Raw genomic sequence first — 26,124 nt, 5'->3', positions numbered from 1 at the left:
GTTCTTGCAGCAGGCCAACCTGACATCCTTCACGTCACAATGAGTTTCAAAACGTGATAAATCTACTCTGATAAGGTGATGTTTTCAAATTAAAGTAAATAAAATGTGACACTCACATAACGTACAGTATCATTTAGTGCTGAAATCATAAGAAGAAGCAGAAGATCATCTTCAACAATTTCGATTAACTGACATTTCTCTGATTCCAGCTTCTGAAATGAAAATATTTGCCTGGTTTTTCTTTGCCTTCTAATTAAAACATTGTTAATTGCTCTCTGGGATATTTTCTAACTGTTTTCTGCCATTTAATGGACCAACGATTTATCGATAATGAAAGTAAACATGTGTAATTCGATGGTTAAATTACATTTCCTTTTTTTATTGTATCATATAAGAGTTTAAAATAATAAAAGCTACGTTAAAACCAATAATCCTACGCTAAAGAGAGACAGCATTCAAAATGAATTAAGGCGACTTACGTGACGAGAGCATCAGAATATGACAGTTTTCAATTGAAACTCATGTCCAACGTGTTTCCCTGTTTCCTCCTCAAATCCGTTTTTCCCCCAACCAGGAGGAGGACCTCTTGCGTCTGGAGGCCCAGCGCGGGGGCCTGGAGCTGCAGGGACTCCAGGGTCACGAGGTGCACTGGACCCAGGAGAGGGCCATGCTGCAGCAGGAGGTTCGCCTGTTCAGACGCAACACCATCATCTTCTACATGAAGCTGCGCTGGATCCTCACGCACTGGAGGCTCAGCCGCCAGGACGAGTCCGCAGACGAGGCGGTGCACCCAGAGGTGAGTCAGGGGTCTGATGGATTGATCATTACATGGATAGATGGATAGATAGATAGATAGATAGATAGATAGATAGATAGATAGATAGCTAAATGGATAGATAGATGGATGGATGGATAGATGGATGGATGGATAGATGGATGGATAGATGGAGGGATGGAGGGAGGGAGGGATGCATAGATAGATGGATAGATAGATAGATAGATAGATAGATATAAAGATAGATGGATAGATAGCTAAATGGATAGATAGATGGATGGATGGATAGATGGATGGATGGATAGATAGATAGATAGATAGATGGATGGAGGGAGGGAGGGATGGATAGATGGATGGATGAATGAATGGATGGATGGATAGATGAATGGATGGGAGGGAGGGAGGGATAGATGGATAGATGGATAGATGGATAGATGGATGGATGGATGGGAGGGAGGGAGGGAGGGATAGATAGATAGATAGAGGGAGGGAGGGAGGGATAGATGGATGGATGGAGGGAGGGAGGGAGGGAGGGAGGGAGGGAGGGAGGGAGGGATGGATGGATGGATGGATGGATGGATGGATGGATGGATGGATGTGTGAGAATCACGTTTTGCTGCTTTCGTTTTGTGTTTGGGTTCACATGATAAGCATTCACAACTCAACGCTGCTCCACCTCCCCCAGAGATCACAAGGCAGTTTGACCTTAATTTGTCTGTTGATGGAGACCGAGTGTCTTTTAATTACCGATCTTTTCTTCTGGCCATTCCAAACAAACTACTTTTATGGTCGTCGTTAAACATAATACACATCAATTTGCTCCGCTATGTGGCTACAAAAATTTAAAACACTTTTTTTTGTGTGCCACAGACTTTATTTAATCTCGGGTTAAGCACTTTTTATGTAATCATATTGTGTAATTTAGCTGAATTTAATATCTCTTAACTCTTACACTTACTGTTGCGTTATTTTATCTGCCTTTTATCCATTGAATACTGGAATCGTGACTCAGTGACTGCGAGCCTGAAAAAGAAAGAAAGTGTTGGTACAGAAAAACCAAAAAAACAACATATTTTTCTGCGTGTGGCTCATCTGTTCCAGTTTGAGAAGCTGGAGGGCATCCCGGAGCTGGGCGTGATAATGGAGCAGGCCGAGGGCGAGTCAGATCGAGATGACCGAATGTGTTTACCGCAAACTCTGGGGGACGAGCCGGACCCCGGGCCCATCATCCCTCTGCCGTCACCTGATCAGCACCTGCAGCATCAGAGACAGGTACCAAAAATGATTTCCACCATTCACACGTGGTCTTTCAGGTGAAAGAGTACGTAACTGAAAAAAAACAGACTTCTGCGACTGCTCTTGGTTGGAGAAAAGAAACAGTGAAATATATTTCTGACCATAAACTGAACAAAGCACATTTTTTTTATTCAGCAGCCTTGTCGTGATCTTCAGACAGATATTATCATCTTTTTGCTGCCTTGTTTTAAACTCCATTTTTTTCTGCAATAGCAAATTTTGCTGTAGCAAACGCTGTTGATCAAACCATTTACCATAATTTTAGAATTCAGGATATCCTAGCTCAATGCAGTAGCACAGTAGCTCCTCCATACAACACAAACAGAATATGTATAAGTAAGACAAACATTTATATTAAATAGAATTTAAAAAATGTGTAGAATATAATAGAAACACCCCGCAGTAACAGTAGCAAGGTAGAACGCTCGACTATACTAACAAATAATATGCTATACAGACATATATACAGTACGTGCATATACAGTATTCACATATTATGAACAAAGCAACTGTAAAGTTGTAGTGTAAAGAAAGAAGGTCTAGTTGTAATTTCTGTCTCCTTTAGTTAATTGATGTGTTGACTGGGTCTGGACGTCTCCTGTCGCCACGGCTTTGATTATTTCTCTCACTCATTTTCATGGCGCACAAATGAATGTTTGGCAGTCGTTCATTAGAGCCGTTTGGCTCGGTATGCAGATGAGAATTCTGACCCAGATAACTATTTCGACCAGAGGCGGTAATTATTTTTTTCGAGCACACCCAGTTTCCTGCTTATTGTTCAAGCAAGGTCCACGGCCTCGGCTACTCTGGATAGAGACAATAGGGGCTGTGTGTCTGTTTTTCTGCGGCCACACACAGCGCGTGACGAGATCTGCTGTCGGTACCTTCGCCGTCGAACCACTTTGCTCTCCGCTAAAGTAAAGGAAGAATGTAAGCAATTTTGGGGGGTTGGGATGCATTATTAAGCAGCCCTAAGTGCTCTGACTCCGTCTCGTAAAGAAACGGTTTGCACAGTGATCCGACATACTAAAGCAAATCTGCATCTCCACTCTCATGCATGAGAGTGGAGATGCAGATTTGCTTTAGTAAGCACATACACACATGGTTACTACGGCGGAGCAGAGCGGGCACGGATTATAAGTCCTGCAAGTGAGATGATAGTATGTTAAGTGGTGGAGGGGTTCACTGAAGGTTTACAGTGAAGTGACCTGGAGAGGGAAAATCCTGGTTCATTCATCCTGCTGCCGCTGCCAAATTCGGATACTGCTCAAGTGCTGAACTGTATAAATACTGTAAATACAGTGGATGAGATGGTTTTTTTCCCCATAGTGATCGTGAACTTTTATCACTTGTGTCGGGACTTCTCCTCGGTACTCGTCAGCATTCATGCAAAACTGCCGTTGTTCCAAATGAAAGGGGATTTTGTGATGCAGCAAGAGAAAAGCGAGACCGCCAGCCAGACATCCACCATGTCTGTTAGGCCACACCGTGCATTTTATTACGAAACACTGATTGTAAACTGAATTGTTACTTAATAATATTAATAATAATAATAATACATTTCATTTATAGAGCGCTTTTCATTGCTACAAGCAATCTCAAAGTGCTAAGACTTCACAGAGATGTAAGCTACTGTAGCTGGCTGCCAAGCTATAAAACACAACATTCATTTTAAAAGGTAACCTCCATCTTTGGGGATTTGTTCAGATTTGTGTTCGTTCAGATACAGAAAAGTAAAACTTTAAAAGAATAATAAGGTACTGTTTTTTTTTCTGCCTTGAAAAAATAATAATACTGCTTGTGGGGTCCCTGTCTGTCCTGTAAATACTGGACTGGTGTGATCCCGACCTTTCAGCACCTGAGCACATATCGTGTTCTCAGCACGAGGCCGGCGGAGTCGGCGGCGCTGTAGCTGCCCGTACGCCGAAGGGGAGGTTTTTCTCTCGCAGGCTCCTTTGTGCTCCACTGCCTCCTGCCAAGACCTGAAGACTCACAACCCCTCCACGCACCTTCTCCGAGCAGACGCGTCGGGGAAGACGCGCTGATCTTTTCTCCCTCACCCGCTGGACGTCGCTGCTCCTGTAGCCCGCAGCCCTAACAAAAAAAATCCAAATCGTTGGACCGAAACAAATCGGAATTGTCGTCCGGTAGTACGTTCAGTTAGAGGGATTTCTTTTTAAATTGCGTGCATAGCTTCTTCTGTGCCGGGGGTCGCGAGGAGAAAGAGGGGAAAGGACAAGCAGAGCGGGAGACAGATGGGGAATCGGGACGGAGAAGATCAAGTCAAATTGATTTATAAAGCACTTACAATGAAGGTTCATTCCTAAGTGCTTTAAAGAGAAACAAAGGACACACACACACACAGATTAAAGGAAAACCCAAAGACAAGTTCATCACAGATTTTCGAGATAAGCAAAGAACGTGTGTTGATTAACCTTCCCTGCATGTCTTTTGTCTGAATCCTGTTCCGTGCAGTTCGGGGAGAACCGCCGGGTGCTGCAGGCCCTGCGGACGCTGCTGGAGGAGTTTCGGGAGGAGCTGCGCGAGGAGGAGACGCGGCGATGGCAACTGCAGCAGTCCTACGCCAATGACAAAGCTGCCTGGGAGGTCAAGTGGGCGGAGATGAAGTGCCAGGTGGCCCAGGTACAGATGGCGTCCCAGCGCTCCCACCTTCAACGGGACGGGACACAATCTGGTGCATGAAAACCCGGCGGTGCCTCCAATGAGCAGCGGGACCACAGCAAACACGTTGTTGCCTCTTCCACGGATGAACTCGCACACAGGGGTCGAAACCTGTAATGTCAGCTCCCCCTTTTGGGCCAGAAAGTGCCATTTTGAAAATCTGATAATAACACGAATTATAGCTCAAACTAAATTAAATTCATAATCTCTCCCTTCAACCATTAAATTGGAGGAGGGTCATCATCCAAGAAAAATGCAGATGAATCACCTCCTTGGCACAATGTAATGTGGATACACAATTTATTTTCTGGTGCAAACTAATTGCTGATTGTTCAGTGTCAATCAAAGCATTTCCCTTCTGAAGACAGCGCTCCCTCACGTTCCCTAATGGGATACTCGTAAATACTTCTCATACTTGGAACAAACTGTCTTCGTCTCAGATGATACGCGCACCTGAAAGCTGACACCAGTCATTTTGGTACAGAAGCCGCTGTATTTTGTTTTTTTTGGTCAATATCAAAAATATTGTCTTTTACGACAGTGACAGCCTTTAATATTACAAATGTCCACAAATTTCCCAAGTTTAAAAAAAACTCAACACACGCAAAACAGCCCACCATCAAATATTAAAAAAAAGTTACAAGGGGTAGAACTGATCACATGTAGTACATTGAGGCCAGTACGGGTACCAGATTAAAAGGTTTATTAGATGCCCAAACATTGCACAGCAGTTTTTAACATTGTTGCATTTTGACTCTCGGTTGTGGTAATTGTGGGTTAAAATGGTGAAATTACCACGTTTGACGTTGAAGGTCAAGGTTCAAATTTCTTACTCGACAAATGAGCATGGGGGGGTTTTTTTTCTACTCGGGAGCTGTTATCGGAATCTCAGCGAATGAATGCAATGTTATCTGGCAACACAAAAGTCTTCGTGGAATCAATGAGTGATTCTCACACAACGCCTCAGTGGGTCTTAAAGTCAGGGAAACAAAGCTCATCCATTCAGTGATGGTAGAAACTCTGTGTAAACCTCAATGTGTTGGATTTTTACGTCCTTACTGCACCTTTGTCAAATGATCCTGATGCCACGTGTTTTTGTTCGCAGAGAAATTTGACAATCCCAGTAAAACGACCTTTTGTAGCCACCCCAGTTTCCCCTAAGCCCCCTGGGGGGTGAGGTGTTACTACAATCGAGCCTCAATGATATACTGTAAGTGGTGTGGGCAAAATATTGGAAACAATTCTGATTACACTCATTAAACCTCTCATCATACGACTCTCTAAAATCAGCAAAAGTAAACTTGTATCTTGTTGCAAGCTCGTTGTCTCAGACTACATTAGTTGAAACTACTGTAGTTAATGAACTGACGGACATGACTGAGTGATATCTGTTGTTAAACGCCCATTATTCCAAAACCCCAGTTCGACCTCGTGTGGATAAAGATGTACTGAGTGTGATTTGGACACTGTTCTGAAGAGCTCTGTCGGAGTCAGCGGCTCCTCTTTGATTTATCTTCTAAAAAAAATGAGGAAGCTGCAGCTTTGGGAACCAATTAAGGTGCCCGAGCTACAGGAGGAAGATTATCGTATAAAAATCTCGTGCTTTTTAAAAAAAAATCTGTCTGGGCTTTTTCATGGTTCATATCCGTGTCCCAGAGCGGAGGTCGCTCGGGGCCTCGACGAGAACTAACTTACTTTGTTTTCTTCCGATAAGACCAAGTTGAGCTGGTCAACACCTCAGAAACGTGCCCCGCGTCGGTTGTGTACGCAGCCCAGTGGAGCGGAGCAGAACTGGGAAATTCCCTGCACCTGTGTATTTATATGCAGGCAGAAATAGTGATTGTTTTGTTTTTTTGTTTCATGAATCTCAAAACACCAGATATTAATACCGTTGCTCTGGTTGCCTCGTGTTTTTAAACGCTGTGGTTCGGACTCTCCTCAATAACTGTCTATATTGACAATGTCTCCTTCCGTCAGACGCTTTTAGAAACCCCAATGTAAAACAAGACAAACATTTGTGAACGGGAGTAACGTGAGCCCATGTGTGGAGGCAGCGACCTGCTCTTCACACGGCTTCTGTCCTGACCAAAGTCCGTCTGAAGATTGCAGAGCTCAGTTCTGACTGGGAAGAAAAGCGAAAGCGACCAGAGCGGCTTTCTTCCTTTTGCCATTTTTGCGGCTTTGAAGACTTTCGCAGTGCATCTGAATCCTCGGCCAGTTTGGGAGGGCTGCCTTTACTCAAGTTACTATCGTGTGTCTTTGGATCTTTGTGGCACCTTCTTGTCATCCCACAGTGTGTCACACTGTAATTCATACAGTATATATTAGCATTGTTGTTTCTTCTTCTGGGATCGAACCGCCGACCCAGGGTCGGTGGGGACCTCCATCGTTTGCTGGCATTTGCGTTCTCACACCCAGCCCCTCCGCAAAACTACGTAGCCTATTTGCTGTTTTGTAATTTGGGTAGAGTTGCCATTTAACCGGAGCCAGATTATACCCTGTGTCTTAAATAATGACTGATGGACCTGACATGCCTTTGCCTTTTCTCTTTGACCAGTTGGAGGAGGACGCACGAGGCGCGACGGTGCGAGGCGACGCACGGGGAGGCGAGGGGGACCCGGCCGGAGACCCCGAGTGGGGCCTGAAGCAGGAGCGCGAGGAGCACCGGCGCCTGCTGGCCGAGAGCCACAGCGCCTCGCTGGACCTGCGCTGGAAGCTGCAGCACGGGGAGAAGAGGTGGGGCCGCGAGAGGGCCGAGCTCCTGGAGCGCTTCGACTGGGAGCGGCAGGAGTGGAACGGCAGCATGAGAGAGCTCCACCGCAAGATGGAGAGGGTGAGGGCAGCAAGGTCTTCCTCACGTTGTCATGGAATTGCAGATGTTGAAATTGAGATGTTTTAATTTTTTTTTTGGCCTGGCACCCTTTAAAAAGTTCTTGTGCAGTTTGGTTTTAAAAAGGTTCAAATTTTTACACATGGAAATCAGAAGCCCACCGATCCATCTCAACACATCAGCCGTTCAGTCGTTATTAATGAAACCCCATCGTGTCACACATCTGTTTCCAAGACCAAGAACACATTTTCAGCCTCAACGTCTGCGTCAATGTGGACGAGACCTCCCAAAAGTGCTGAGAACTATGGAAGTTTCGTAAGAACGAGCCAGCTGCATTTCGTGAGGATGATATCATTGTGTCATGTGACCAAAAGCTCCAGATCGTCTACTAAATGGACCTTGGGATGAGACTATTTTGTCAACGGCTGTTGCCAAGATCAAGAATGAACTTTGATTTAACAAAAGCTGTTGACTACAGATCAATCGTTACATACAAACAATGAACTGTTCATTTATAATGATGATCAACAAAACAAAGGATAATAAAAGTAATCCTTAGTTTTCAGCCCTAAAACATATCACAACTTTAAGATCAGAACCCTCAATTGTGTGTGTGTGTGTGTGTGTGTGTGTGTGTGTGTGTGTGTGTGTGTGTGTGTGTGTGTGTGTGTGTGTGTGTGTGTGTGTGTGTGTGTGTGTGTGTGTGTGTGTGTGTGTGTGTGTGTGTGTGTGTGTGTGTGTGTGTGTGTGTGTGTGTGTGTGTGTGTGTGTTTCCAAATAGATGTAAGAGGAAACTGTGACAAAGCCCCCCGGGCGATTCTCTCCTCTGTTGTTTGATACTGTAGAATTGTCGGGGAAAGATACAGTAAATACTGAGGATTACTGAATAATTGATTTCCTTTGTGAGATTTTGATTAGATGAACTGCAGCATCTCACCTCCTTTGTGTCTGTTGCTCAGCGCAGGACGTGGGAATGTGCACCGGCTAATGTGATTCCAGTGTGAGAGTAATAACGTATAAAGCAGGGGCTGGGACGATAACAACAGGAACGTTCTGTGAATACAGCTCAAGTTTGCCAGCACCGCGGGATAGAGACACAGAGCAGGAAGCAGAGATACATTATTCAGTGATGTTGCAGCAAACTATAAAGCACAGGTCACAAACTCAACTGCTCAGAGTGGAAGGGTGAAAATGAAAATATAATGTGTCTGCACTCCTTTGACCTCCAACCTGGAGCAGGGGGCCCAACGTCAAATGTTGCAGGTGCGTTGGCGAGTGTCGAGGAGAACACTTGAAGAATACATGTCAGTTAAATAACAGCAAAGCAATTGAAGAAAGAAAGATTCTTGAAATGATAAATAAAGTGATAAAAAAGCCCCTTTGTCCAGATCTGTGCCAAAATGTCATTTGGCCCATGTCCCATCCTTCCACCTAGTGATGGGAAAAAAAAGTCTATGGGGATTTCCTCCACCTGACCGACTGATCGCTTTATGTTCTATTCTCCGTGCAGATGCAGAGAGAGCTGAACGGCAGGCGCGGCGAGGGCATCGATGTCAAGGACGGCAGCTCGGGTCACAGGGGCATGCTCTCTCCTCAGGACAGTCCCTGCAACGTCCCCCGGTCGCCGCGCTCTCCACGTTCCCCCCGCTCCCCCCGTACGACCGCCCCCGTCCTGGGCCATCCCGCGCGCTCCCACTCGGACTCCGAGGCCGTGCTGGAGGAGCAGGGGGGGGCCGCGATGAGGCTGAGGGGTCCGACGGAGAACCTGTTCCTGGACGCGTTGTCTCTGGATCCGCTCAGCGGCCTGGAGGTCCCTCCACCCTCTGGACTGGAGAGTCAGAAGAGGTTCCCCTGCATGAAGGAGGTAACACACACACACACACACACACACACACACACACACACACACACACCAGTCTTTAGGTGTGATGTAAATAAGAGCATGGTTCGAACTAGAGCTGAAAATATTGTTGATTGGTCAATCAGACTGAAACATCTCAACAGTCATCACATGGATTGCCTTAAAAATCATTGTAAACAGACATTCGTGGTTCCCAGAGGATGAATCCTGAGGACTGTGATGACCAGTGTCACAATGAGGGTGACATTTTTGGGGTTTTGACTGAAATGTCTTTTGGCTGGATGGCCATGAAATTTTGGTACAGACTTTCATGTCCCATCCCCCCCCCCCCCCCCCTTATTGCACTAGCTTCACCAAAGTAGACCGAAGTAACCAACAACCATGTTCAAAAGTTAAATCCTGTAACATTTGTTAGAAGCGTTGAGTTTTATCTAAAGTATATTCAAAACTGAGGCACAATATAAAATCTGTTTGTTTCTTTCTTTCCTTTGATGTAGATTTTTATAGGTTTCCCAGTATTCAAATGACATTCACTCATTTTAGAATAAACAAGTAATATTTATCCCCCTGCTGCACATAAATCATTTTACGCTGAGCCCCTTCTCCACATGAACTGAACTATTGTCTCTGTCGTGTTCCAGGCCCTGAACGAGATTTCGGAGAGAGAAGGCGATCCTGCGTACCCAGAGGACGAGATGAGCGGTGGGAGTCTGCTCAGGTGAGCCTGTGTGCAAACGCTTCAAGTCAAATAGAGTTCACAGAGTCTTTTAAAGGAGAAACTGTTCAAAGCTTAAATCCATCACCAAGAACTTGTGTGACTGGCAGATAACCCCGCCTCCTGCTGCGTTGTTGTTGCTCATACATACTCATCGATCCTTTTGGGGAATCGGCTCTTGATTCTATTAACTGTAACTTGAACTAACAGTGGGGTCTCCTCTGATGACTTCCCTGTAAAATGTTCTCATGTGGCGAAGAAAGGATCCAGCTCATTGTGCTGCTAAATAATTAAGACACTGAAAGGCAATTAGTCGCTGTCCAAAAAAACGTATACATGTGCAATCTGCAGTGGTAATGCATGAGATCATGAGATAGTTTTTTTGTGATTTGCTTTTTTAATGACCTCACTGTGTGTGTGTGTGTGTGTGTGTGTGTGTGTGTGTGTGTGTGTGTGTGTGTGTGTGTGTGTGTGTGTGTGTGTGTGTGTGTGTGTGTGTGTGTGTGTGTGTGTGTGTGTGTGTGTGTGTGTGTGTGTGTGTGTGTGTGTGTGTGTGTGTGTGTGTGTGTGTGTGTGTGTGTGTGTGTTTTCCAGAGCCAAGTCAGTGTGCTCCATGAGTGACTTCCAGAGGCTAATGGACAGCTCGCCGTTCCTCCCAGACAAAACTCGCCACGGGGATGAGGGCGAAGACGACGTCACTCCGCCTTTGTCTCCGGACGACCTCAAGTACATCGAGGAGTTCAACAACAAGGGCTGGGACTTCCCATCGTCCACCTCTGGCCCAGGTCCTGCCCGGGACGCGTGGACTGACAAAACCTCCGGGGCCCGGGGAGGGGAGGCCGTTCCCGATCCATTCCAGCCAGCTTCCTGGTTCCTCACCACCAGCGCCACACTGACCACCAGCACCCTGAGCAGCCCTGAGCACTGCCACAAGTCCCCGCTGAAGGGCAACGGAGCAGGGTCTGCAGGGATGGCCGTGGAGGACTATGGGTTGCACATCCTCCACAGTCCCACCAGACTTGGGGCAGCTGAGCACCCTACTGCCCAAGACCCGGACTTCCTGTACACCAAGGGGACCAAAGCTAGGGGTGGAGGAGAGGCGGGGGTGGGAGCCAGCGGGCCAGATGAGGTGTTCAGTAGTGGGAGGTGGCCGTGTGGGCTTCTGGATAGTGGAGGCCTGAGGACTTCTCCTAGTCAATCTCCTATCTGCCCCACAGTTGGCTACGCCTCCTCCCTGGAGCTGCAGCTCTCCAGGAACCTGAGTGACGACATGAAGGAGGTGGCCATCTCTGTGAGAAACGCCATCCGCTCTCCGCCTGGGCCCGTGGTCCGCGACACCGCCTGCCAGACCAATGGATACACCACACGGGGCACTCAGACCACCCAGACCATCAGTGTGGGCCTGCAGACGGACCTGCTGCGGAACCTGACCAGCAGCCCCCACCGCTGCCTCACCCCGAAAGGTGGCGGCACGCCCATATCCTCTCCGTCACGCAGCATCAGGAAGGTTCAGTACTCTCAGTACTCCCCGGTGGTCCAGAGCAAGTTCGAGCGACCCTGCTGCTCGCCAAAGTACGGCTCACCCAAACTTCAGCGCAAACTCTCCGCCTCCAATAAAACCGAACTGCCCAATACCAGCCGCGCCCCCACTCCCACCACACCCCAGAAGGGCAATAGCGAGTCGGCATGGGCCCGCTCCACCACCACCCGTGACAGCCCTGTCCACACCACCATCAACGACGGGCTCTCCAGCCTCTTCAACATCATCGACCACACTCCCGTGGGCTTTGAATGCATGCAGAAGTTCAACAAATCTCCCAGTCGCTCCCGCCCCACGCCGCCCTCCACCACTGAGCCCAGCCCTGCTCACGGGGCCCTCGCCACGGAGCCCAGGACTGTGCAGGAGGGCTTGCGGGCGGCCCGAGGGCGTTCGCCCAGCCCCGTGCAGCTGATAGTGGAGACGCAGGGGGACAAGAACCTGGAGGTGGTGAGCATTCGGCAGGACCTGTCGGCGCCGCCAGGCTACACGCTGGCTGAAAACGCGGCGCGCATCCTCAATAAGAAGCTGCAGGAGCAGAACTTCAAAGAGGAGAGGAGGCTGCAGGCTGGAGGACAGAGCAGCCACAGCAGGGACAACAGCAGGCCGGCCGACTCGGACAGGGGACAGTCTGGATGTATGGAGGTAAATATACAGACGCAATGGATACATCGTTTCATCATATAGTTTGATCTGGGGGCCATGTTGTATGACACAATGGCATTTATGACTTTCGCCTCCTATTTTCCTTGTTAACGACAAACCCTAACGGATGTTTGATTGATCAGAAAAAAAAAGCTAAGCAAGAAATCGGCTGCATTATTTTGTAATCACTGAAATGTTCATGCTTTTTTCTCAGATCGAAAGCACTGACTGATGCAATGGTAATGTTAAAATATTCAACTCTCCTCAGTTATACAGAATTTTGCAAATAGATACTTGTCTTTTTCTTCTTCTCCTTCTTCTTTTTCTTCTTCTCCTTCTTCTTCTTCTTCTTCTTCTTCTTCTTTTGAGGCCCAAACGAATCAAGATTCATGACTATCACTGCACAAGTGAATCAGTTGAAATGGAATCATAGTTCAACCAGAGTTTTAAGTGGGTCGATTTGATCTCCCCTTTACTAAAATAATGATTTAGATTTTTGATGAAATCAGCACTCTGACCCGATCTTGACCACCCATTCAGCTGACCTGTGGGAAAAATAAATGACAAACCAACTTTCTGGTCATGTTGTAAATGATGGAAGCGCAAAACAAAATACATCCATGCCTTTTATTCTGCTCTCCACAGGAAGACTAATACTTCGGAGAAGTAGGCCCATGCTGTATTTAAGCCGGACGTTAAAACAATGTAAACTGTACGTTTCAAACCATTACATGTGCAGCAAGCAACATAATCCCGCATATGCTGATTAGTACGTGCGCTGACATCAAAAGTTTCACCAGCTGCTGTTCACTGATCTGCAGAACAAGACAGTAAGATTAGAGTCCGATGGGGTCGTGTGTGCGCCGCGCAGTCGTTCACTTCTGTGGACGATGGACACAGGTTGTGCACAGAAAAAACTAAAGGATGGTGATGGAACAGCATGCAAGCTGTCAGTATTGGGTCATATTCTATTGTTGCTTTGAATGGATAGGTACACCCCAAATCACACACAACGTGTGAGGAAAGATCCCCCCCCAAAAAATTGTATAGGCCTATTACAATTGGTGAAATTAATTAAAAGATAAGATTTAGAGATGGGTGATATGAATTAGGCCTAATTTAATATTCCAGTAGGAATATGTAGCAAATGTTTCATATTAAGTTGCATCAATTTTGAAAAAATCTTTTAATTTGGTTTCTAACCAATCGGTATATTCTATTTACGATCATGTATCTGTTGGTTATATATAAAGTCAGACAGTTAGCTTAGCTTATAGAATAAACACTGCAAGTCTGACTGTGTCTGAAGGAAACAAAATCCACCTCGCACCTCTGAAGCTCATTAATCAACACATTGTATCTTGTTTACTTAATCCAAATTGAAAACCATAAAAAAAATATATGAGAGATATTAATTGACTAAGCAAGGACAAGGTACTTCATCATGTTCAGGTAAATAATATCAACTTTACTATAAAACACTCCTGCATTGCCCACAACAGCGTAATGCAATAAGAAATATTGAAGACATCGCTGCGTCTGTACAGATGATACAGCAAAATCTCCACCAGTAGACAAATTGAATTCAAAGTGCATCTCGACATAATTTGGCTTTTCATATTGAATGTTTGATGATCTCCAACAATACCTGACCGCCCCGTGTGTCTCTACACCCAAGGTCAACTTCCCCCTCAGATCTTTGATTTTATTTTTGCCAGGGTCTAACGTGAATGGGTGTGTGTGCTCACTGCCCCCCCCCCGTCTCGGTCCGCACGCTGAAACCAGCCGCCTCATTTCTCCTGGTCAACCTCTCTTGCCCTGTTTTCACATGCCAGACTTATCGTGTATCTCCTCTTCCTCTTCGCCCGGTTATACCGATTAACGTTTCCCGCTCTATCTTCCCTCCTCCTCCCCCCCCTCCCTCTCCCTCCTCCTCCCCGTTCCGCTGTGCTCTGATCCAGAACCACACTGTCATACTAACAACTCCTTGGGGACTCTAACTCTGCTTGTCTCCGCGATGTAAGTTCCTCCTCTTCCTCCTCCTCTACGACCTTCGGCAGCGGGTTCACCAACCACACGGAACCCCTCACCTCACGCCCCGCAGACCCCCTCCGTCCCCTCACCTTGTTCATTAATGCATGCCTCACACAGGACAGCAGAGTGACAGTGTGTGAAGCCATCGGGGTGGTGTCCAAAGTCGCCGTGTGCGTTTTTCTTGTGTCAATGTGTGCATGCTTATCTTTTTTTATATCGACCATTTGTTTTTTTGAAGGACCATACTGGTAATTTCTGCATGTTTTAATCTATCAAACCATAAATCAACCATTGACCATGGTTTTTCCAACACCATTTGCCATGCCATACATTTCTTATTAAATTATTATTTTAAGTGGAATTATATTTGCACACCAGCACAGAGTAAAAAAATTAACTTCAGTCAGGTTCCATTAAATCACTGCAGCAGAAGAAGAAGGTGCAACACCATGACAGAAATTAAATGAGCATCAGTCAAACGGCAAACAGAAATTACGTGTAAAAGAGAATTGAATTAATTATTAATTATGTCCAATATAGATCTGATGTTTTCCTCTATCGTAATTTTTCATCTCTGCAGTGGACATTTTGGTCAGAAGCTTCATGTGCGTCATGATTTTTTTAAGCGGAAATTTAAGAAGCACACAAAAACATGTGGATGGAAACAAACATTTTGGTTGACAGTTCAGCGTCTCCGCTATGTCCTAAATCATTCACTTGTCGCTGCTCAAATACAGTGAATACTGGAATGGATTTTTAAAAAGAAAGGAAATCTGGGCAGCCGCTGTGTTTTTTCTTTTCTTCTTTTTTTTTTTTATTGTCCTTATACGTTGTGTGAAGTTGGTCTACTCATTTTAATTGGCTTTTCTGAACACACAGCCACAAACTACGACTCTGGTCAAACTGTATGCAAACGCGGAGGCCTCACCCAGTGTCCATGTTCCAGTAACTTTATTCAGTGAGACTGTTGCGTCCTTGGTGTTGACTGTCTGTCGCTGAAGCAGAAACTGTGATTTGCACAGGAATGGTCGTAAACAGTAGACGCCAATGGTACGTGAGCTCCCAAACGTGCACTGTGGTCGCGGCCGTGTTGCAGGCTCACAACGCGATGAGAGATAGAGAGGCAGTAGCAGATATTTAAATGTGGCAGAAAAAAAGCGAGAGGTACCCACCGTACACGATAAAGATGTAGGTGATTATTTGTTTTGGAAATCAATATGTTCTTCATTTTGATGTCATTTTGGGTTTTTGTTGGTGTTCACTTGAGTCTGCGACCACGACAAACCCCTTTCCCTGACCCCTACCCGTAACCCGGTTGGACTTAAACGCAGCATTTAAATGCTAAAGTCAAACACAGCACCTGACCTTTATGTCATCATTACAAGTCCAGGTTAATGGACATTGATCAGATCCTGTAAAACCACTGGTATGGTCCTTTAAAAGCAAACCCACAAATTCACCTCATGTGACTCAAAAGCTGTTTACAGACGACGAGCGTCAGGAAATTGTTTTCCCGCCGCGAAATGACAAACGCGGCGGGAGATTGTCCGAGTCGCACACGTTCACACCAGCGGGAACATTTCCGGAACATTACGCGGCGTCAGGGTACAGATGATGATAACTGCTGTATCCTCGGACATTCTCTGGGGAAAAAAATAATTTTTTACTAGTGGGCCTGCGGGGAAAAGTTCCGGACAATGCAACAATTGCGGACATTTGCTTTCTCACTTACATCCTGACTTCAGTGCATGTCTGGAAGCAGCTTAAAGAGTCACCAGAGTTTGTCTTGATTACTAATAGAATTTCATTTTTGTGTGGACCGGTGAACACGACACACAAAAAACCAGAGAAAAGACGACTCCTTTGGGACGTTTCACGCGTTCCTCGGGACAGGTCCATTGTCGTCCCGTTGGGCTGCGCGCGGCCTCAGCGTGCATCATTCTAACTCTGTGTTTCTGCCAGGTCCTCCTCTTTCCTGTCGACATGTGTGCGACTGGATGGATGAGCTGTGATGTTTCACTTTATTCTTTTTTTTACAGTTTCCCGTCGCCATCTCCTCTCAAACTAACCAGACTTTTACAAGATAAATTGATGAAGACGGCCGCTAACACGCATCAGACAACATCTCCTGTGCCATTTCACCTCCGATTGGTTGTGTGCGATTTGTGGCGATGATATGTAATCGAATATTCTGCTATATGTTGCACGCTTAAAGGGAAAAATCCGCCTCGGGACACACTTTTGTGCGGTTAAATCCGCACTGTGTAATACGCTCCAGGAGCTGTTTGGGGATAAAATGCAAGAAATAATTATTATATTATTAAAAACAACTTCTATTTTAGAAAAAAAACAAACTGCATATTAGGCAAAGGAGGGTTTGTGGGGGGAATAAAAGAGAAACTGGTCCATCGACTTCTTATTCTCATCAAATCTTAACGCTTTCTACATTTTTTGGTTACTTTTCAAAGTAGAATCTCCCTCTTACAAGTGTTGCAAGGTGGATTTTTCCTTTAAGCGTCTGCTGAGAAGTCGGGGGTCGACGAGAATGTGTTGCTGTTTTCAGTCGCCTCTCCTGGTCGCTGACTTCCTGGTCGCATGAGCTGTGTGGCGTTGTGTGATTTGATGTGTCAGGCATCGCACAGGGAAACCTCGTATTAACCCACAAGCCGCCCAATCAAACGAGGACTTGTCTGTATTCCCGGTTCGTGTGTGTGCGTGTGCGTGTGCGTGTGTGCGTGTGTGTGTGTGCGTGTGTGTGTGTGTGTGTGTGTGTGTGTGTGTGTGTGTGTGTGTGTGTGCGTGCGTGCGTGCGTGCGTGAGAGAGTGTGTGTGTGTGTGTTTGTGTGCGTGTGCGTGTGCGCGTGCGTGCGTGTGCGTGTGCGTGCGTGTGTGTGTGTGTGTGTGAGTGTGTGTGTGAGTGTGAGTGTGAGAGAGTGTGTGTGTGTGTGTGTGTGTGTGTGAGTGTGAGAGAGTGTGTGTGTGTGAGTGTGTGAGTGTGAGAGTGTGTGTGTGTGTGTGTGTGTGTGTGCGTGTGCATGCGTGCGTGCGTGCGTGCGTGTGTGTGTTCACTATCCACCCGTCGTATTCATTAACCAATGATTTATTAATGCAGACGTCCCATCCATCTCTCTGACTTGTTTTCCTGTCGCGCTCATGACGACTTCCTGCAGGTTGTCTGACACATCAGTCATCCATCCATCGGACTCATTTCTTTTCCCTCATCTCTCATCCTCTCACGCCACCACGGAGCATTGACGTATTTTCAGCAGATTGTTTGCCCCCGCGGACTCAACCCTTTAGCCGAAATCCAACGCCTGGAGGGGAACTATTTATAAATCAGGCATCAGCGGTGTGATGGGAGACGCTTCCTCGCAGACACCTCGTCTCTTCTTTTTCGCCCTTCCGCCTCACGCCTTTTTTCTTTCTTTTTCATCCCGAGAACGAAAAAACAAACCTCTCTTTAGTGTCAGTGAAGGCTCTCCATTCATTCACCATTGCGAGTTGAGAGCACAACTTTCGGCATTTTGAGTCACATCTCCGCCAATGCACACGACAGATGGAAGATGCGTAGGTCAGATGGAGATGGGAAGGCAAGTTCTGGGTGACGCAGCAGATCGGCGGGGGGGGGATTGCTCAGCCTCATACAAATAAGGTTTGCATGTAAGTTGTGTCGTTTCATTAGTGTCCCGCGGTGTTGGTGCAGGTTGTCAGTGAAAACACTTGGGCACCAGTGGATCCTGTCTGAGTGATTGAGCGGCGAGTTGCAGGGGGACGAGGTGAATCTGGTCCGCAGCGGGAGACGGACGACAGCTCGTGTTTCGCGGCGGATGAAATTTGTACCTGTCGTGGAAGTCAAAACTTCATTTCATTAACGGCGGCTCCATCGGGTGTCTCGGTGAGGAGGCGTGACAGTGAGTCAGCAGCCGATGGAGCAGTTTTTAATGTGTGAGAGAGAGAGAGCGGTGGAGGTATTACTCAGTCTGGTTTATTAATATTCATTCGTTAATTGTGTATTCATCGAATACACTGCCCCTGTTTATCTTTTATATATATATTAATCTGTTTGTCATACCGTGCTCACCTGAGCCTCAGTGGAGGCCGACGAGTGGAAGTGTGTATTAGGAGGCCGTGGGTTTCGGTTGTCGATTTTTCTTTCCTCCCGCAAGAAGTTGATTTTTGATTTTCTTTGATTTTCGCCGCATAAGAATTCATGTCAACAAAGCACCACTTCTCCCGCAGGGACGTGTTCCACTGCACCGCATCCTGGACCCGTCGACAACACAGGCGCTGATGCAGGAGCAGCCTCAGTGGAGACAGTAATTCAGTGATGCCAATTTCAATGAGCAGCCAATTGATGTGCAAAGATTAGGAACACTTCCATACAACACCACCACTAGATACGGCCCGAAAAAAAGCTGTGAGTTGGGTTTCTTTTCGAGGTCAAAGGGACAGGGAACAAACCACGTGAATTACATCTCAAATTCAACATCCCAACCTGTTTTCGTTGACACATTTCACCGCTTCCGCTCTGAGCCGCGTGCACCTGGAGTTCCATCTGACCTTGTGCCGCGTCTCTTTTTTTTGTGCCGAGTTGAAAGCGGAACATTCACCCTCTTCTCTCTCGTCCACGTCCCCCCACTTGTGAATGTGTGTTCCTCCTCTCGCGCTCAGCGGCCCTCCGCACTGTCCTACTGACTTCGCCCCTTGTCGTTGGCAGGACCTGCCGCGCTCTCCCGTGGCCCCGCCCCTGGACTCCTGCTTCCTGAGGCCGGCCCGCCCGGCCAACCGCAGGCCCCCGTCGCGCTGGGCCGCCCGCTCTCCCTCCTCCTCCTCCTCCTCCTCCTCCCCCAAGTGGCGCGAGGGCTCCAGGAGGAGGAGGTCCACCTTCCCGCCGCCGGCACAGCGGAAGGCCATCCTGGAGGGCGAGGAGCTGGCGTGAGTCCGTCCGCTCTACCTCCTCTCGCCCCTCGTCCACCTCAGCCTAAAAAGACCCAGTACCTCAGAAGCCCCCCCCCCACAGATCCCGGGACTCCCTCAGAGTCGGAGCCTGACGCTGGGGAGGGAGGGGGGTTGGGATCCACCCAGTAGCACCAGCTGACCATCGAGTAACCAGAACTTCTCTGTGGAAGAACCTGGAATGTACTGTAGTCTCTTCAATAGACACATTTCCATATGAGGTGCCTGCACACACTTGAGTTAATCAGCATCCCACATGTGTGTGTGTGTGTGTATATGTATATACGTATTTAATACGTATATACATATACATAACATTGAGTAACTGTAGGTCATCTGTCGGATTTTGTACGAAGTTTACACCGTTTTTTTCTCACGTTTACAACTTTCTTTCACGTCTTTACCATCAATTCACGCTCAAACTCTTCGAATGGGAGCGGACGTTCTTTTTATTTCTTGATTTTTTTTTTTCTTCCTGTTTTGTTTAAAGGAGGAAAAAAAAGAAGAAAACACAAACAAACAGATACAATAAAAAAAACAAACACCTTCTGCTTCATCGGGTCTGAAGCGGAGACACATGATGTCATTTCCGATGCCAGAAGCCCTCGTTTCTTTCTACGTCGGGTTGAATGTTCGGCCCTGTAGATTTGAAGAAGTCGGGTGACGACACACTGAATAACCTTATGCATATTTGGAAGGCAGTTGTACAAACATCGGTCAAATATTTTTGCATGCCTTTTCAACACTAGCATGTACATAAGAGCTCCAGTCATTTGTGATCACTCGGCTCCGCTGCGGCGGGAAGAAGAAGAAAAACAAAACCGTGTGCGGGTGAAATCTTGAGCTGGTTGTTTTTTGTTTGTCACATGATTTGCAATGACAAAAGTTTAAAAACACAAAACAAAAAGTTTGTAAGTAAATTATTGTATCAACCGGATTGTCTTTGTATAGTTGTTACTATTGGATATGAATAAGTTTTTTTCTTTTGACAAGAAAAAAGGGGATTGTGGGCGAAAAAAAAAAAGATATGAATGTTTTAAATGAAAAGTCTTATGTCCAGAAGTCTAATGATCTATAGTCTCATGTAAATAGTAAATGGTAATAAACATGAATGTGTATTTACAAGACGACCTTCTCCGGGGTGTGTGTGTGTGTGTGTGTGTGTGTGTGTGTGTGTGTGTGTGTGTGTGTGTGTGTGTGTGTGTGTGTGTGTGTGTGTGTGTGTGTGTGTGTGTGTGTGTGTGTGTGTGTGTGTGTGTGTGTGTGTGTGTGTGTGTGTGTGTGTGTGTGTGTGTGAGAGAGAGACTGCATCTGCATCTGCATCTGCATCTGGCTGGTCATGTTTTATATCTATCTGTCCATGATAAGGGTTAGATACAGCTCATGATAGATTATACGCTCTTTCATTAGATTTGTGTGTGGGGGGGGGATTACAGTGCAGACCACGGGATTACAGTGGGTCAGGGGTGGCAGACACACAGACACACACAGTGAATGTGAATAAGAAGATTGTGTCGTCCCCAGAAGTCAAATCCTATTGCATCATGCATCATACATGTGGCACCTTACTCGTGTTTCCCAGCTTGTCACGCAAGATGAAGAAATAGAACCCAGGACCAGATTATTTAAAGGGTTCTTTCTTCATAATTTATCTATTTAATATTTTTTTCAGTTAATCAAATAATTTCAGAAAGTAGTAAAAAAAAAAAAAGAATTGGTGGAGAATTGTTAGTTTGTGGTCTAACGAACAACAGTCCAAACCAGACAACGATATGAACCAACTTGTCCCCTGAAAATTACATTCATATACTCAACAACTGATTTTGCCAAGGCAAATGTTTTTGTTGGAGACAAATGTTTTCTATGAAAGTAGTGAGAATTTATTAATTTATGTTTTTTTGGGGCAAGACGTCAACAAGGTGAAATGTTCACAGACAACTACATTTCTTTCCCACCACCACAGTATCTGATGCTGCAGTATAATATCCGCTTGCAGCGAATGCAGCTTTATTAAACTTTATCTATGGTTATGTTCAGACACTTGGTCTCACTTTGTCCTGGTCTGGTTTAATACAGAAAATATTCACAACAACATTTTACACTATAACATTTTTATTTACTTTCAACCAAAACTAGGATCTTCCTCCAACCTTTTATTTAGGTTTGTCCATGACTACAACATTAACTCAATGTGTTTCATCCATCTTTCTCAACTACATGCGGAAAAAAACCTCAGTAGATAAGTTTCTCTCAATCTTTTTCCAATATATTTCATCACTGTACATGAAATCAGTGCGTTAAAATGAGCAACCACTGCTTCCAGCAGAGGTCGGTTTGGTTTTGACCTTGAAGAGTTGTATTTCCAACAGCTGCTCATACTGGGAAGCAAAAGATGGAAACTGTCAAGAAACCAGAGCAGATTTAAGTTTTAATCAACTTGGAATATCTACATGATAAGTACTGTCATTTAGGTGAACTGGCCCTTTAAAAATACATGTTGAAGTTACAATGTTGTAGGTGCAGGAACCTCTTGAGTGTGATGTTGCTGCCACCTGATGAACAATCAACCATCTTACTCCTGGTTGTTGGACTAGTTCTTCATCTTTTCATTGATACAGAAAGTGGAGGATTAAATCTGTGCGATATGAGTCGGAGGGCGGCGACGAGGGAGCGATAAAGAGGCCGCACCAGAGAGCCGAGGGCCTCTGTGTGTACCTCTCACAGAGTCACAGAGGGCCATGAATAATTCACGGGGCCCGACTGCTCGCTGGGAGCCCCCGATGGCTGCAGAGCAGGTCGGAGGAGGGAGATGCTCGGCTCTTTGCTTCCATCTGCCCCTGAGAGAAAACCCGTCACACTGCTGAATAATTTACACCGGCCCTGAAAAGACACGCGGACACGACACACTCAATAAACACTGGACTCTGCTTCGATGTACTGATGTCGACCGACGAGCGCCGAGGCCTCTGTGCAACAGAAGTCACATGCAGGTGCAGTAGATGTCTAGATACAGACTATGTACTGTAGATACAGTGGATATCTAGATACAGTCTATGTACTGTAGATGAGTACAGTAGATGTCTAGATACAGACTATGTACTGTAGATACAGTGGATATCTAGATACAGACTATGTACTGTAGATGAGTACAGTAGATGTCTAGATACAGACTATGTACTGTAGATACAGTGGATATCTAGATACAGTCTATGTACTGTAGATGAGTACAGTAGATGTCTAGATACAGTCTATGTACTGTAGATGAGTACAGTAGATGTCTAGATACAGACTATGTACTGTAGATACAGTGGATATCTAGATACAGACTATGTACTGTAGATGAGTACAGTGGATATCTAGATACAGACTATGTACTGTAGATGAGTACAGTAGATGTCTAGATACAGACTATGTACTGTAGATACAGTGGATATCTAGATACAGACTATGTACTGTAGATGAGTAAAGTGGATATCTAGATGCAGACTATCTACTGTAGATACAGTGGATATCTAGATACAGTCTATGTACTGTAGATGAGTACAGTAGATGTCTAGATACAGTCTATGTACTGTAGATGAGTACAGTAGATGTCTAGATACAGACTATGTACTGTAGATACAGTGGATATCTAGATACAGTCTATGTACTGTAGATGAGTACAGTAGATGTCTAGATACAGTCTATGTACTGTAGATGAGTACAGTAGATGTCTAGATACAGACTATGTACTGTAGATACAGTGGATATCTAGATACAGTCTATGTACTGTAGATGAGTACAGTAGATGTCTAGATACAGTCTATGTACTGTAGATGAGTACAGTAGATGTCTAGATACAGTCTATGTACTGTAGATGAGTAAAGTGGATATCTAGATGCAGACTATCTACTGTAGATACAGTGGATATCTAGATACAGACTATGTACTGTAGATGAGTAAAGTGGATATCTAGATGCAGACTATCTACTGTAGATACAGTGGATATCTAGATACAGTCTATGTACTGTAGATGAGTACAGTAGATGTCTAGATACAGTCTATGTACTGTAGATGAGTACAGTAGATGTCTAGATACAGACTATGTACTGTAGATACAGTGGATATCTAGATACAGTCTATGTACTGTAGATGAGTAAAGTGGATATCTAGATGCAGACTATGTACTGTAGATGAGTAAAGTGGATATCTAGATGCAGACTATCTACTGTAGATACAGTGGATATCTAGATACAGTCTATGTACTGTAGATGAGTACAGTGGATATCTAGATACAGTCTATGTACTGTAGATGAGTACAGTGAATATCTAGATACACTATGTACTGTAAATGAGTACAGTAGATGTCTAGATACAGACTGTAGATGAGTACAGTAGATGTCTAGATACAGACTATCTACTGTAGATGAGTACAGTAGATGTCTAGATACAGACTATCTACTGTAGATAATTCTAGTCGTTTTCATTTGTTGGAAGGAAAATACTTTTTTTTTTAATGTCGAGAAAATTGTGTCAAAGAACAGAAAATGCGCCACTGAAATCTATCAGTGCTCTGTATTAACACAAAAAGTATATATTTTTTAAAGAAAATACTACTGAAACTGAGACAAAATGATTTTCTTTATCTCCATCTTTTGTGGCACAGTCACCAGTTTTAGAATTCTCATGCCACAAATATCTATTTCAGAAGAGACATTGGCCCCAAAGAGACGTCGTGGTCTTCATGAAGGATCAAGGGCTGACGTACGTCTTTGTTAAACTCCCAGCAACACTTTCAATTTAACACCAACACTCCTTTGTCATGTTGCCCCTGCATTGAAAAAATGCATCCGAGTACCGTTCAATATTGCACAAGTCATATTGTTACATTTGAGCTTCACATCCGACGTCGCCTCACAGTTCATCCCATCACATTTATCTGAAGTCTCTTGTCAAACAGTCCACTTCACTGATGAGAGCAGTGAATCAGACGGAGCCATCGGACAGGCTGTGATCCAATGTGACTGTTGTGTCTTTGACAGGAAAACACCAGTGACCGCAAAAAAAACGAATATCACAAAGTCTTACACCGGAACAGAGGCGACAAATAGTCCAGGTGAGTTTTGTTTTGGGAGTGAATTGAGTTGTAACCTGTCCTCAGTATTAATCCGTCTCTTTAAGCGATGCAGAGGTTGAACATTGCCTCCGACGTGTGACTGTGATTGAAAAGGGACGTGCTTCTTCTCTCCGGCTGCGATGAATAATGCAAAAGTGTCTGTGCATCTCTGTCGGATTATTCGGAGCAGCTTCCCCCCGTCGTGCTCCCAGACACCAGACGAGCCCCTCGACTTGTGTTGGGGATGATTTCTGCGGCTGCCGTCCGACGACTCAGCTGACAGTCGGATCCAAGAGCCCGGCGTGGATCAACGTAAAGGTTCTGAAGTCTCGAGGACATCACACCCCACACCGAGGAAGACGGATGTGTTCCACGCGCATGGTGAGTCCAAAGATAAAGATGTTTGTGAAGATTTGATTTGCAACCGATATCGAAATGAACCGACTCCATCAAATCACCAAAGAGGAGAAACGTGTCCCATGAAACCAAATGAGACTTTTGGTGCAACTGAAAACCAAAATTCCATTTTGCTGGGACACAAACAGATGTGGTCACTGGCCGGAAACTTTATCACGTCGAGAACCTTATGAAATTATTTTTTGAAAGTTAAAAAAAAAATGAAATCACGTTTCTGCAGATAAAATCTGGATTTCCATAATTTGCCTCAAAGAAGAATTTAGATCATAAGTTTATTAAACTTCCAAAACGCAGCTCTTCAGTTTCTTGGTGCGTCCTTGATTTCTAAGGAAACGTTTACCTTCCAATGTCTTAAAAGTTTTCAGATTGAAATAAGATAAAGTTTAAAGGCTTTAGATTCTGCCTGTGTCAAGAACTCATACAGGACTTTTGTATATATATATATATATATATATATATATATATATATATATATACATATAACTATCAGCCGTGGACTTTTGATTTATTCTTTGAATCCTTGTGTTTTGGATTTATAGTCTTTGAATTTCCTGTTTTACTGTGAAGGTCATCCTCTCGTGTGTCTCTGCGTACTTTACTTCCTGTGGTTGTCTGTACTGTAAATCCACTTTTTGCACGACCGGCTCTAACAAACACCTCTGGAAGGAATAACTTTTTTTTTCCTGATTCTTTTATTTAACTCTAACATTCAGCCATACATACAGCAAGTGAAACCTGTCGAATTACATTTTTCCACAACTTTTAAACCCCAAATGTAACTATTTCTATGGCTTATTACTATAATGGAAATATTAAATCACATCAATTAACCGTTAGTTTCCACTTTTCCACCCTTTACAAAATATTCCTTTATTTAATAAGAATCTGCACCCAAATACCAGGGAAACACTCGACTCAATGAATGAATGTGTCCTTGTCCACCTGCCATAGGTCCGACACAGATAAAGATGCATTTATTAATTTTGTAAGCTTCTCTCACTCCGTGTCCCGCCGACCGAGCTGACCTTTCCGAGGCTCCGCGCCGCCTCGTTCGTCTGTGCAGTCTGTCAAAGGAGCCCAAATTGCACATGATGCCGGCTGCTGCTGTGTTGTGCAAAAGGCCTCACACAGACAATGAGCGACACAATGGGCCTGGCTGTGCCATTCGCCGGGAGGTTGTCATGCCAACGATACAAAAAGCCCCCTCGCTCGGCTCAGAGGGAAAGAAAGGGGGGGGAAAAGTTTGGCTCTGAGGAGAGTTCATATTGAGCGAGAAGCTTT

At 45.2% G+C, this 26,124-nt stretch overlaps 1 protein-coding gene across 4 annotated transcripts in view; it reads left to right on the top strand.

Annotated features, from left to right (window-relative positions):
* Positions 1-20,458, top strand: part of LOC118310963 (microtubule cross-linking factor 1) — a 54,558-nt gene extending 34,100 nt beyond the window's left edge. The window contains exons 8-17 of one of the 4 annotated variants that reach the window (XR_004793873.2): positions 575-796; positions 1,877-2,047; positions 4,547-4,714; positions 7,311-7,586; positions 9,094-9,447; positions 10,086-10,162; positions 10,754-12,341; positions 12,556-12,580; positions 14,303-14,360; positions 19,093-19,156. Coding sequence is in view for 3 of the 4 variants with exons in the window: in XM_035634392.2 (XP_035490285.2) it covers positions 575-796; positions 1,877-2,047; positions 4,547-4,714; positions 7,311-7,586; positions 9,094-9,447; positions 10,086-10,162; positions 10,754-12,341; positions 19,093-19,314 (3,078 nt within the window). In the remaining variant the exon portion in view is untranslated. Of the gene's footprint in view, positions 1-574; positions 797-1,876; positions 2,048-4,546; positions 4,715-7,310; positions 7,587-9,093; positions 9,448-10,085; positions 10,163-10,753; positions 12,342-12,555; positions 12,581-14,302; positions 14,361-19,092 lie in introns of all 4 variants that reach the window. The other 3 variants (XM_035634398.2, XM_035634395.2, XM_035634392.2) reach the window with 3 other exon arrangements.
* The last annotated feature ends 5,666 nt before the right edge of the window (positions 20,459-26,124 follow it).

The sequence above is a fragment of the Scophthalmus maximus genome, chromosome 5 (assembly GCF_022379125.1).
Source record: "Scophthalmus maximus strain ysfricsl-2021 chromosome 5, ASM2237912v1, whole genome shotgun sequence".
NCBI lineage: Eukaryota > Metazoa > Chordata > Actinopteri > Pleuronectiformes > Scophthalmidae > Scophthalmus > Scophthalmus maximus.
This window is presented reverse-complemented; position numbering and strand designations above follow the sequence as displayed.